The sequence below is a fragment of the Pogona vitticeps genome, chromosome 4 (assembly GCF_051106095.1).
Source record: "Pogona vitticeps strain Pit_001003342236 chromosome 4, PviZW2.1, whole genome shotgun sequence".
Classification (NCBI taxonomy): Eukaryota; Metazoa; Chordata; class Lepidosauria; order Squamata; family Agamidae; genus Pogona; species Pogona vitticeps.
Window position 1 is genome coordinate 130,130,231 of NC_135786.1, and position 14,510 is coordinate 130,144,740.

General features: G+C 36.3%; 1 protein-coding gene and 1 long non-coding RNA gene across 11 annotated transcripts in view; both read right to left on the reverse strand.

Moving 5' to 3' along the window:
• Positions 1-2,634: 2,634 nt before the first annotated feature.
• LOC110082079 (protocadherin beta-16) overlaps positions 2,635-14,510 on the reverse strand; it is a 186,594-nt gene continuing 174,718 nt past the window's right edge. For all 10 annotated transcript variants that reach the window (XM_072998375.2, XM_078392490.1, XM_072998376.2 and 7 more), the window contains exon 2: positions 2,635-4,344. In XM_072998375.2, the coding sequence (XP_072854476.2) occupies positions 4,225-4,344 (120 nt within the window). In that variant the 3' untranslated portion in view covers positions 2,635-4,224. The remainder of the gene's footprint in view (positions 4,345-14,510) is intronic.
• On the reverse strand, positions 7,359-7,707 carry LOC144588932 (uncharacterized). Its single transcript, XR_013544698.1, has 2 exons — positions 7,597-7,707; positions 7,359-7,497 (listed from the first exon to the last, which is right to left on the reverse strand). It is a non-coding gene; the product is annotated as an uncharacterized LOC144588932 (long non-coding RNA).

The following is a 14,510-nucleotide window of genomic DNA, read 5'->3' on the forward strand; positions in this document are numbered from 1 at the left end:
AGAATTAGGAATCAAAAGGCCCTCCCAGAACTCACAGCTGCTAGTCATATTTCACATATCTTGAAAGCCCTATTAGGATTACTATAAGTTGGTTTCAACTTGATAGCAAATGAGAACATCTGACAAATGTACATGGTGATAATTACATGTAAATTAGACTAATTAACTTTGTATTTATAACTTTTATATTTTAATTGAATCATCCTGTTGATGCAAAAGGTTTTATTGCTGTGACAAAAAGCAATGGTGATAAGGGGCACCTTCGTTGCATTCCTCTTTTCAATTTAAAATGTTCAGATGTACTCCATTAATCCTTCCTGTAGCTTGCAATCCTTCATGTATTTTGGATAGTAAAACTGTGAATTTAGACCAATATCTCGGCTCATTCAATAAACTGAACATGTGTTTCCATTCGATCGTATCAAATGCTTTCAGAGTATCAAATGATAGCTGCACCATGTGCTGGTTTCTAAAATTAATCACATTGAAGATGTGCATGATTATTTCTTTTTTCCTTTCCTGCCTCCTCCTTTTTTGTATTTCTAATTAAAAACGTAATTTGAAATCTAATATGCACAGATCATTCATGGAGATACGGTTTGTCAATGGATTTGTTTGTCTGCATTCCAGTATTATCTTCTTTGTCTGAGATGTGCTGACCTTGACAACAGTATTGTTTTTCAATTGTAGATAGGAAACCTTTCTCTAATTACTTTGGACAGGGTCAAGGGCAGATAAAGGAGTTGTACAAAGAACACTGAGGACATTTGGAAGGCTGAAATTCATTGTAGTATTGTAGCATTGTTAGCACTGAACATTATGGTCAATATGCCAAAGCCTTTGAAGCATTTCAGCAGTTTCACAAAGGGAATGTTTGCTGAACAGGCAATCTATCTTTCTTGACCATTTTATACAAGCTGTGTATGGCTAATCTTCAAGTTTGTACGGCTAATATTCAAGACAACTTTGTCCTTTACTTACATAAGATGGACAGAACACTGATATTGGTATAATACTATTTTATTAATTAAAATTACAGAAAAATTAAATTGGATCAGCTACAAAGAATGGAGGATGCCAAAACCCAGGAGCTCTCCTAGGTATTCATGTTGCACAGATCTCTTCTTCCATTTCTGTTTTTATGCTGGAACATATCTGCCTTGCACATAGCCATATTATGTACAAGTCTTGTAAATAGTCATATTATGCTTAGATCAGGTAGAGTCTTCAATAGTGGCTCAGATCAAATGATCACTTCCTGTTCTGCTGTTTCCACAGCTGCCAGTTAGAGACACCTTGCTGAGTTCAGTGTGACATGTTAAGAAGCATTAATAGCATTCCCTCACCAACTACACCTGAGCTGCTATGGTTCTTTCTACAAGGAAAATGAGAAATACTCTAGCCTATTAATGGAAAAGTTATCCCAAAGAGTGAGAAAAAACATGCCTATATTTTGTCAACCAAGAGTATGGAAAACTATTTCCATGTTCCCTAACAGTAACCACCTGTCACTGGGATAAACCCATTGCTGAGGGATGAGAAACTGGCCATGTTGATCACTGGCCATGAAAAAGTCCTGGCTGCATGAAGCAAGACATTACACAGCCCTCATTCGACCAAATTTCACAATAGCCAGAAATCCCTGATATATAAAGACTCTGTCAAATTGCACTTCCTCCTATAGCTCTTAACTTCTTTCTGTCAAACATTGCTTCTGGGTGTGTGTGGCTTTATTTAAAATCCAAAGAACCAAGGGACACAAGGGGCAGTGAACTTAGAGTAGGCAAAATGCTGTAAGTTCCCTAACAGTCAGGTAGGAAGGTCTCCAGTGACCTGGTTATGTCTTCATTATTTGTTGTTCTCTGTACTTGTGGTGGCCCTGCTTAGAGTTATTTTTTGGGAGGTTCAGTGAGCAGTTCAAGATCTCAGCAGTGGCTCTTAAAGGCTTTTAACAGCCATTTAATTTACCATATTGATTGCTTTGTGTAGTTCAATAGCTTCATTTCATTTGTGGTCAAGTGTTCGTCAAAGTGTGAGGTCTATGGCTTTGCTCCATTTTCAGGCAAATATATGACAATTTCTGAATGCGTACTGGGCCCAAAGGTCTTGTTTGACAGCAGCAGCCCTTTGAAGGTTGCTCTTTGCAATGAGATACTTATTGAGCTCTTCAGCATATCCTCACAGAAGAATTAAATATTCTGACATTTATAATCATATGCTAAATGTTAACTACATCTATCTACTACAAATTAATACTCTATGTTTCTTTGCAAGTTGTTGTTGTTGCTTTGACCTATTTACCACCCCCTAGTGCTAGAGCACTCGCTGAGTGGTTTAAAACGTAATTATGCAAGGGGCACTTTGTCCCTCAGTGAGCTGGGTACTCATTTTACCAACCTCGGAAGGATGGATGGCTGAGTCAACCTTGAGCTGGCTACCTGGCTCCATTGGGATGGAACTCAGGTCAAGAGCAGAGGCCTGACAGCACCATGGGGCTCAATACAATAAATATGTTGAATCAATAAATATCACATATCACCTGAGAACTGGGTCAGGGGGAGCAATGTAATGCCCATTCTCAGGAATGTGGTTGCAGCCCCAGAATTCTACTGACAAATTATTACTCGTACACAATTTTTAAAAAGTGTTTTTATTATTTTAAAAGCATACAAACTCAATATTAAAACCTAGCAAATAATATGCAAAACTACACAGCATTTTAAATCTTTGTATAACAAAAAAAAGATGACAGTGCATAAATAGAAATTGGTGCATTCCACATCCTTTAGAAAGTAGATTGTTTCCCTGATGATTCCAGTGGTATGTGGATTACACTCTCTACATTTAACTTGATCTACTAGAATGCTGATTGCCACTCTTTCAGCCAGATTTCTAAAAATCTTTATAATTGTGAATTTTTGTTCCTGTTTGAACACAGCAGTTCCCCGAACACAAAAAGTTTACAGAAAACCCTACAGCAGACTACACAACTATATAACCACGTAACTGTGAAAGCACACTGTCATAAGAGTCTCTATTTCTTTTTAAGAACTGTGTTTACAGTAGCCCTTCATCATGGCTTTACACCTAAGATTAACCAATGAACTATCCCTTGTGCTGTAGAGATGAGTATCAATTTGGTATTCAATCCCACTTAATATCCCACTGGAACATTTCCAAGCACCATAAATGAGCCAGCTTTAAAGGGCAGCTTTGCAGGATAGGCTTCTGTGTTCTCTTGCACGTATGTTTGTGACCAGTATGCCTCATTCTTTTTTAATTGTTGCAAAGGAGTACTGATCAACTTGCAACATTATTCTCAACATGAGTTATGCGATAGGGATAAATCAAAGGAAGTGCGTTCATGTCTGCATGTGCATATATGGGTGGACCCTACTACAGTTACTTGAACAAATATAACTACAGACAGTGGTAAACTGAGCATTTAGCAAGGCAAGTGCACCCACAATTAAAAATATGGCTTGGGGACGATAGATACAACTGACGAAGAAGCAGAAGCTCCTCGGGGAACTTTTAGTGAAATGAAGAAGAGAAATACTCTTCTCTTGAAAAGTTCCTTTTTCTTTCGACTTCTCACTGGATTGCGTCCATCTTCTTTTTGTTCTTATTGTCCATTGTCATTTACTGGCTTCGCCAGAACCTTTACACAAGATACTAGCAACAGTTGCATTACAATATTGTGTACAATAAAGGAGGTCCAAGGAATGCAATTCCTGAAAGATTGGTATAACCACTGAAAATATTTTAAGGGAGGCATTTTATAATCTCATAATCATAAACTAAGGAAAAATCACAACAACGAGCATGCAACAGAATCACTTCTACGTTCTTGAACAGCTAGGCCAAAAGATCAGCAGTAGGCGACTGAAAAATCCTACAAAGCAGAAATAATTATGCAGTTACATACTATGGAAGTGTATGGGCACACGATCCCCCCCCCCAGTAAGTTGTCTTACACAACCCCCATCAAAATGAATAGGAACAGGACAAGGCTATCGCTGTTAACTTCAGTTTAGTTCACATAAAAGATTTCTAAGTGTTTGTGCCCAATGTCTTGTTTCAGGCAGAAGACCCGTTCTTTCTTCTTTTTTTCTTCTTTCTTTTCTTCTGGTTCAGGACTTAGTTTCTTGTGTGATGCTTCAGCTCTGAATTTCCTTCCTTTCCTATAGAGATGGAATGGTGGGCTGAGTTGGATATCCTCACCTACTGGTAGGAAAGCCAGTCATTTTGACCAGAGTTCACATTTGCACCTACTGTTGGATTAGCTGTGCAGGCTGGACCTCCGGCTCTGGGAGCTGCGTCTTCAGAGAGAGAAGCTCTGGCCTGCAAAGAATATTTTGAAAAAAAAAAGCACTGTAAGTTTTGAAAGCTGGCTTCTAGTTTCATTAGAGAAAATGCTGTAATAAAATCTGTTCTCTCTCCAGTCTAATGCAATATGGAAAGAAAAACTGTAATTTTGGAACCAGCAAAATATGAACTACAGGAGTGCTATACCACCGAAGATGAATCAGGATCTGTTTTTTTGGCCCTTGGAACAGTTGCCAAAGACCTAATCCTATGGGTTAAAACATATTTTGTTCACCCTAATAACTTGTTTCCAGTCCACACCAAGAAAAGGAAGCATAGTTGAAGGGCAACCCCAAGGCCTGTCTTGGTTAATCCTGAGAATTAAATGTGAGCTGAACCACACACAAAGGAAAACTGGTAGATTAAAGCTATGCAGCCTTATTAACCAGAGATAGTTGCTGGAAGAGCTACAAATTCTTTGTTCATTGGAAGAAGGAACAAAGAAAATGTACGCAACAAACCAGAAGTGGAGGTTAATGGATGCTGCCATTCTTAATGTTAAAATTAAAAGTTCGTGAATAGTCAGTATCTTTTCAGTGTGAATTAGGGGATACCTGAGGCCACAATAAAGGCTGACTCATTTTTAAAAGAAGTATACAGTCTAGTAACATTCTTTCCATTTCTAATTTAATTTGACAAATGTTCTTTTCTTTTTCATAACCACAATAATAAACCCCAAGACAATTACAGCAGTCGAAACAACTTAACCAACATTCCTTTAACAATGATCAGACCTCTTCTCCAGAACTGCATTGATTCCTGATTTGGAACTTTCCCTTTTCCTCCTGTTAGCACATATTCAATAAATCTGCCCCATATATCATAAAAATTATTTTTATCTCTCCTTTCTTAATTCTTTAAATTACAAGTAAATTTATTTATAGCAATGTTCCAAATTTCATTATACCATTCTTCCATTTGAAATTCAAGTTTTGATTTCCAATTCCTGGCTATTATTAATCTGGCTGCTGTTAATAAATTGGTAATCAACTCTCTAGTCATCATATCATATTCCACATTTACAAATATTGATAACAAAGCTATCTCAGGATTAAATTCTATATTGCTTTCACATATATCACTTAATTGTTTAAAAATTAGTTTCCAAAATCATTGTACTTTTTGACATTCCCACCACATATGAAACTATGTATCAATTTCCTTCTCACATTTCCAACAGACATTCAGATAATTAGAGTTAATTTTATTCAATTTTATCGGTGTCAAATACCATCTTAAATCTAGTTTTTAAAAAAATTCTTTTATTCTCACCGAAATAAATCATAAAACCCTCATTTTCCATATCTTCATCCGTTCTTCACCATTTACTGTATTCTTTTTCCTAAATCTTGTTCCCACAGTAGCTTCGATCCTTCATTCTCGATCTATTCTTCTAAATCTAGCAGGAGTCTATACATTTTACTTACTACACCCTTCACTGACTCAGTCATCTGGATGTCTTCATATAATAGAAACTATTCATACTTTGTACATTCTCTACCTTTGTTGTACTTCTTTACCCATTCATTAGCCCATCTTTCTAACGCATATAGTTCAAGCATGATATATTCTTATTTGAAGAATTTGTTTCATTTGATCATTCAATCTCTTTTTATTCAACCAGTCATTTAATCTAATAACTTTTTCCCCTTAAATAATTCTAAGTAGACTTTCATATTAGCAGGGAAATTCTCTATTTCAGTTTCTAATCCTAATAGAGAGTCAGTCTTTAATGTTGACCATTCTACACAATCAAATACCTTAAAAATATCTAAGGATAAAATACCTGCCTTTATCTTATCTTTTTCAATATTATATATAATATTCAGAACCTTCCTAGTTAAATTCTCCATGTTTCACCCCTTTAAAAAGCATTCTGATACTCTTTAATATATTATGTAATGAACTTTTTTATTCTATTTGCTAAAACTTCTGTAAATATCTTTGCATCTTGATTTAATAACAAGATAGGCCTATACGAACTTGGATCTGTCAGATATTTATTGAGTTTTGGGATAAGAGTTGTTAGTGAATATTTCCAAGATTCTGGTATTTTCTCTCCTTCCAATATTCCATTATAAAGTATTTTCAACCTGGGTATCAGTATCGATTTAAAAGATTTATAATATTCTGATGCCATTCCATCAAAGCCTGGAGTTTGATTTTTTTAAATTTGTTGATAACCTCTGTAATCTCTTCATCCTTTATCTCTTTTTCTAATTCTCTTTTGTCATTCTCTAATAGTTTACTCTTTACATTTTTTAATATAAATTTCTATACAGTATCTTCTTTCGGTATATTATTTCCTTTATATAAATTTTGATAAAATTCTTGTAATATTACTAATTTTTCTTTCATCAGGCTGCAATTCTTTCCTGTTTTACCTCTAATCACTCCAATTACATTTTTAATCTTTTAGTTTGAGATACCCTGGCTAAAAGCTTTGAATTTTTATTACTATACTCGAAAAAAATTCAAGTATATCAAATCCCTCTGAAACTTTTATAAGTCTATGCTTTCTAACTCTTTCCTTTAATTTTGAATCACTAATAGTTTCTTATTATCTCTATCTATAAAATATTTACTTTCTAGATATTTTAATGATTCTTCTTTTTAAATATATTTTCTTCTCAATTTTTTTATGCTTCATGATTCCCTTATGACAATTCCTCTCATAATTACTTTCATAGTGTCCATTAACACTCCTATTTTACTCCCGTTTGCTTCATTTATTGACCATATTCCTATCCATTCTTTCTTAGCCCTATCCATTACATCTATATACTAAAAATATTGGAATCTATTCTCCATCTTCTAGCCCCTCTATAATCTCTCTTAACTTTCATCACCATCATCATCAATACATCATCGCCCAGAGACCTTCGGGTAGTGTGGGCGGCATATAACTTAAATAAATAAATAAATAAATAAATAAATAAATAAATAAATAAATAAATAAATAAATAAATAAATAAAATACAAGTGCCTTCTTTTCTCTTCAAAATTGGCAGATAGATATCCTAGAGCAAGGCTGAACCCAGGAGCATCTTTACCTGTGCATCTGATGGTGAATAAATTCATTTCACGTGAGCTAAACTCTCAGTACTGGATGACTCCCTGTACGCTATACTTTGCTTTTATATAGATTTTCTCTTCTCTTTCTAGCTCCATAAACATTTCGTCCCTACCTTTTCCCCTCACATGATTTCCTTACTATTTCATCCTAACTGGAGAGACCTTATGAGAAAGGGGCAGGGAATCAAATATCTATAGTATATTAATGTTATAAAATTATTATTCACCATTTCCTTTGAAAACGTGTTCAATGCTTCACTTTCATTGCAAACGGTCTAGCATAAACAAATCCATTCAATAGAGATCCTCTCTAACACATTTCTTTCTTGCAAGATAAGTGCCCCAAACATTCTCTCACATACCTGTTGAAAACACAGCAAGGACGTTACTCTTCCTCCCAGCTAGGAGTCAGGGAGACAGGGAGAAAGAGATAGGAGTCCCAAATGACAGGAAAACTTGGAATGTAACAGATGAACTGACATTTTCTTACATGAGAGATAAAACTGGAAGAGCTTATGGTGCTCTGTTCTGAAAATAGTAAAACATCTTTTGTACCCTACTTGTATCAGCATCATAGTATAATCAGCATATTTCTGATGTTTGTATAACTCATCACAAGGCTGTAAACATACCAGTACAAAGTTGTGCCAGAACAATCTGAATGCAAACTGTGCAAGAAAGTTGAGACACTTGTTTTTGTGATCTTTTCTTGTTATGACATAAGTTCCCTATAAAGGTATGTTTTTCTTTTTACCCTATTAAGACGAATTGATCTGGGTCATGACCTTTTTCATCTCCAGTCCAGACTCTTTTTTAGAAATTGAAACCCCATATTTTAAAAGACTATCTGGTGCATTTGGTGGTATTTTCTCTCTCAGAAACAGGAATTCAAAAGTTTGGTCCTCCCAGTGGCAACAAACAAGAAATGTTTTACTTTATTAATATTGAGCATCTCTCCCTCTTCATGAAATTGGTGAGGTCAGGGAGGAAGAAAAAAACAGAGATGAGGCTGAGGTTCAGGGAAATACTAAAATCTAACACCATAAATAAATGTCAGGAGGGGGAAAATGGAAGAAACGTAGAGTTTTCTTTTGGTGCTCATCACTTTTTTGCTTGATTGTACAAGCCAGAAATGTTTAGAATACAGAGACCACCCACACTGTACTTGTCTTCAAAATGTTTTTTTTTTCAGATTTCAACTATCCCTTGGTTTTTAAGGCCTTCAGCATAAGTCTAATACTGTATCTAAAAGTAAATCCTATTTAGCTAAGTAGGGCTTAGTCTCAGAGAAGATAATATGGAATTACAATTTAAGTGAAGAAAAATACACACATTTACCATATTACTCTGCCTAAGACCTACATCCAGAGCCCATTAGATTTGCAAATACACTCTCTATCATAAAGCATATTTTTCTGCAAACAAATAATAAATACAAAATACCTTCTCATAGGTAAAATAACTGAATCTACACCAATGGTCTTAGTTGCTAACTGTGCTTGATTATGTTATAAATATTAAAGGAGGAGACATGCAATAAATTAGATATGGCCTATTTTATTTATTTATTTATTTATTTATTTATTTATTTATTTATTTATTTATTTATTTATTTATTTATTTAACTTACATGCCGCCCACACTACTCGAAGGTCAACCTCATTTCGAAATACAAAACTGCCATGTAATGAAAAATTAATGTAAATACAAATTAATTAGTTGAAAGCAAAAGGGCAACGTACAACATGTTTATATTAGTAATTCTTAGCTATTACAGATGCTAGTAAGCAAGAAAAGTAAATAAAAGCATTGGTAAGAAGTAATAGTTGTAGGTTGCTGCTGCTTCATAGCAAGTTTAAAAAAAGGCTTAGAATATACAGTGGTGCCTTGCTTAACGAGTGCACCGTATAATGACGAAATCGCATAGCGATGGGGTCTCAGCGATCACAAATTCAATCGCATGCCGATGGCCCCTATGGGTAGAACTCACTTTGCGAAGATCGGTAAGCGAAACGCTTACCGATCTTCGCAAAATGAAGCCTGACGATCAGCTGTTCGGCGGCTCCAAAATGGCTGCCGGAAGCCCCGAAATGGCCACGCGCAGCGTTTTCGCACCCTGCCCTCGCTTAACGAGGGCACGAAAATGGTTGCCGGACCCGGGAAGCATCGCTGAATGGTGAGTTTTCGGCCCATTTGGAACTATTACTATTACAACTATTACTATGGGCTTTTCTGTCCCGTTCAGCGATATTTCGCCATAGCGAAGGTTAATCCGGAACAGATTAACCTCGCTATACGAGGCACCACTGTAAATACCCATTAATTTCTCTTTCACCCTAAGGTGTGAAAGACATAATAATAATATAAACAGAGATTCTATGAGAAGGTGAGATACAATTTTGTTTTGCTAATTCACTGCTGTGCTAAATCATGTTAAATCATGTTATGCCTTCTCTTGTTTTTGTTATTATTTCTGTATCTTTATATATTTTTGAAACACATCTTTATGTGACTTGTAGAGAATTTATATCATTAGAATTTTGTAACAAAAATGTAACCACAGAGAATTTTCCTTAATCCTCTGGCACATCAGAGTCATTTTTGTATTATTAGAAATAATTTTAAAATGTTTTAGATAAGTCTTATTATTTGTTATAAAGTACAAGCTGTGTTTCTGATTCATGAATTTTTAGTTTAGACTCATGCAATTATATATTAACTTTGTTTTGATCCTGATGTACTTCTTAAAATTGTCGCATAGTTTTCATCTGCTTAGCTTTCCTGTTAAATAAAACAGAAAAAGAAGACAAGTTTTGAATACTCACTTTATAACACCTTGTATATAAGAAGCAAAAATACAAAATATCCATGGGGAAAAAAACCCTATACAATTAAATTAAGTGTTAAAAAAAGTTCCTGGGCAAAATATCATAGATGTAAAATAACTTCAGCTATAAAAAGAATATGTCCTGTTGGTCTGATTTGCCCTGTAAGTCTGCAATTTTGTTGGCCTTTAAGGGAAAATATACAGAGGGTCTTTCAGGGAGACCTCACAAAAAACTGATCAAAGAGCAGTGGAGTTTTATTTTTTTTAGCATGGCATAAATTCGTGTCAGTCATGCAACTTACTAGTTAACTGTGAGCCAATGTGGTGTAATGGATAGCAGACTAGGACTGAAGAGACCTGGGTTCAAAACTTTGCTTGTCCATATAAATCTAGCTGGAAGGGTAGTAGCAACAGCAAAACTGCTCCTTAAATATCTCACATACTTTGAAAATCCTACGTATAGGGATGAATTTCTTTTACTCTGGGTGAAACAAACAGTGGCAAGGAAGTAGACAAAAAGTAGGCATCCAACAATAGTACTCAAGAAACACAAATCAATCACCCACAAGACTATGCAGGCACTAAAGTACTGTTAGTTCACGTTCATTATCATATCACCATCCTCATTTATTCATCAGCAGAATGTAGTACATATGAGAAAGTGAAATAATCAAAATAAAACACTCGGTAGGTAAAGGTAAAGGTTCCCCTTGACATTTAGTCCAGTCATGTCCGACTCTAGGACGTGGTGCTCATCCCCATTTCCAAGCCATAGAGCTAGCATTTGTCTGTAGACAGTTTCCGTGGTCACGTGGCCAGCGTGACTAGACACGGAACGCTGTTACCTTCCCACCGTGGTGGTACCTATTTATCTACTCACATTTTTACATGCTTTCGAACTGCTAGGTTGGCAGGAGCTAGGACAAACGACAGGAGCTCACTCTGTCACGTCAATTCAATCTTACAACTGCTGGTCTTCCCACCTTGCAGCACAGAGGCTTCTGCGGTTTAACCCACAGTGCCACCATGTCCCACCATAAAACACTTGCTAAGGGTAATATAATTAAACTCTCCCAACCCAACCCCCCAAAATATGGGGGGATTGGGAAGACAGCTCTCCCTCCTACCACTCTGAATGCTTCAGTCCAGCAGCACAGGCAGGAGCCCCCTAGATGAAAAGTATGCCAGCAGGCATTCCAGGAAACAATAAGGGAAATGGATAAATAAAAGGCAAAGAGAGAGAGAGAGAGAGAGAAGGCAATTTAAGTAATCCAGAATGTAATCCAAAACTGGAAGTGCATCAGTAGAAGAAGAAAAGTACTCTGCAGTGGAGGAACAGCAGTAGTCAGTAGCAAAACAGGGAGAAATAAATCAAAATCAAAATGGAAGTCAAAGGAGAGCTCTCAGCAGTAACAATCATCAAACGGCTAAAAAGCAGCCACTCCAGTTTTCCAGGTCCTTTTAAAGATTCAGACTTTGTACTCACCACTTTCCAGAATTTTCTCTAAATCCTAATTGGCATCTGACAGCCTTCTTCATGAGACTTAACATGCTACTATTTGCTGTAATATCAAGTGAGGTGATTTTGCATACAGGGCCAAACCATGTTAATACGAAATACATGAGAAATGTTAAGTTTTATTAGTCTCTCTTTTAGAATCCCCAAACTTCCTTGTTTTGGATTATCTCTATTGCAAATCCATGAAAGGCTATGGAAATGAAAGAAAGGGCCTCTTTCCTGCTTCCTTCCTTTCTCTAAGTCTGATCCCTACCTACCAGGATTCTATAAGTCCAATGTGACTTGACAGCACATATTATAACCAGTTAATTAACGGAAGTATGAAAGAAATATGAAAGAAAAAATGCCCACTTTTATCTTTAACCAGTACATTTTCTTTTTTTTAAAGCAAAATATTTTTATTTACTGTAAATTCAAACATACAAAAAACAAAAATAGAAAAAGAAAAAGGAGAATAATGAAGAAGAAAAGCTAAACTAAATCCTCTACTAAACTAAACCACCCCCCCCAGCCTCGTTAACCCTCCGCTCTCCCCAGTTTGGTTTCCAGTGTAAACTAAGTAGATATGCATATATATTGTAAAATTTGCCATACTCTCCTGTCTTCCTCTGCGCCCAGTACATTTCCCAGGTACCAGCTATTAACTTCACCTAGTTAAAAAAAACAGGCTAGCTTTAACTGATTTTTTAAGAAGTACAAGCATTAACATTTTAATACTACTTCTGCTACTATTATCACCACTACTAATTATTCGTATACAAAGGAACTAGTTTCTCAAGCCTAACTTTCTGGGTGCAAGTAGAGAAGTGAACAATTATGCTTAAAAGAGGGGGCAACAGCATTAGTGAAAAGATACTATGCTTTGCGGCGGGCTGACATGCATGTTTTCTGTTGATCAGAGGACAAAATGGGAAATGTGAATAAGGCTGGAGTCCTCCACCTCCTTGTGTAATTTTCCCTCCGCGCCAGGCAGCCTTCCACTTTTTAATATTGCAAATATTTCACATCAGTTCAAGCATGTGATTGCTCGAACTGATGTTGAAACAAGGACGAGTGCACATGCAACCAAAGCACCTACCCCTCCCCTCTTACCTCATGAGGTGAGGAGCATACGCACGCACAGGTCAACACCAGCATACACTCTTGCCAGAAAAGTCTCTGTTCCAAGACTGTTCTTAATGTTTTTATGCCCTTCCTCCTCAGAAACACTCCTGTTTATTTTATTTTATTTTTAATTTTCATAAACAGCATAAGAAAGCATAGCTCTGTCAGAAGCCAACAATTTAGATAGGAAAAGCCTTATCATTGACTGTTGATTTAGTTCTTGGAACGGCACCACCTACAGGGCTGTAGGTAGAAATGCAAGCGGTTTGTGGCCAGGTATTACAGAATGTCATGGGATGTGGTGGCACTGCGGGATATTTACTTTAAATATAATTTCAGTTTGCTTTTGTTGGGTGGGCCTCTCTTTAATTTTGGAGGTCTTTCAGGTACCTGCTCTTCTGGTAAATCTGGAAGGGCCTGAATCGCCTGAATCTTTCGTATGTTTTTATTTTAGGTTTCCTCATTCAGTTCTTGTTGGTTTTGGTTATAGTAAATAAATTATAACATTTAACTCAGCAGTATTTGCATATAGCAGCTTGAAACATTTAGATTAAAAACCACTTTTGAAGAAGTATAAGAATTGGTGTTCTCCCCTTTGTGTGTGTTTATGCCGGCAATTCTGACATTAAATAATCACTCGTGTCTTCATTTAACCCATGAAATAAACCATGAAATAAAATTTACTGTTTATAAACATTTATAAAACATAACTCATAGTGCTTAGACATTTCTGTGATGAACATATTTTCTCTGGTAAGTAATTAATTGTCTCATTGTTACACTGTTATATTTGTTACCCTAAATGATTCTATTAATCACTATCAATTAATTTTTGTCTGACCTATTTATTGTTATATGAGACCTTGTCTATTTCATATTTGGTTATGTCCTTTATTGGGCCCTGTCAGCTCTATCTTAGTCTCTCTTGTCCGGGTTCCTATCAATCCCTATCTATTAAATGTTTAGCACTGTCACGGTATGTTTAGCTCGGTTTGACAGAATTCTGACTGACTCCTGCCTTATATAGCAGCCTGGTTGCCTACAGACACATTCTGATTGGTTAGAATAGTATCCTATGCTAATACGACATTCTGTTCTTAGCAAACACATTTAAACATTCCTAGCCACGTATACACATATACTGTACATTCTGTGTTGCATACACACACACACACACACACACACACACACACACAGAGTGGTGCCTCGCTTAGCGATGTTAATCCGTGCAGCAAAAATCGCTGCTAAGCGATAACATCGCTAAGCGATATTAAAAAGCCCATAGAAACGCATTAAAACGCAATTAATGCATTCCTATGGGCTAAAAACTCACCTTTAAGCGAAGATCCTCCATACAGCGGCCATTTTCGCTGCCTCTTAAGCGAGGAATTTGTCCCTAAACACAGTGGGTGGCCATTTTGTTTACCCGGTGGACATTTTGGAACTGCCGATCAGCTGGCCGAAAATGGGGGCTTTGCGATGATCGCTTCCCTGCGATCATCACAAAGTGAAATTTCCCCATAGGGAACATCGCAAAGCGATCGCTTTTGCGATTGCAAAAACATCATCGCAAAGCGATTTCTTCGTTAAACAGAGCGATCGCTATGCGAGGCATCA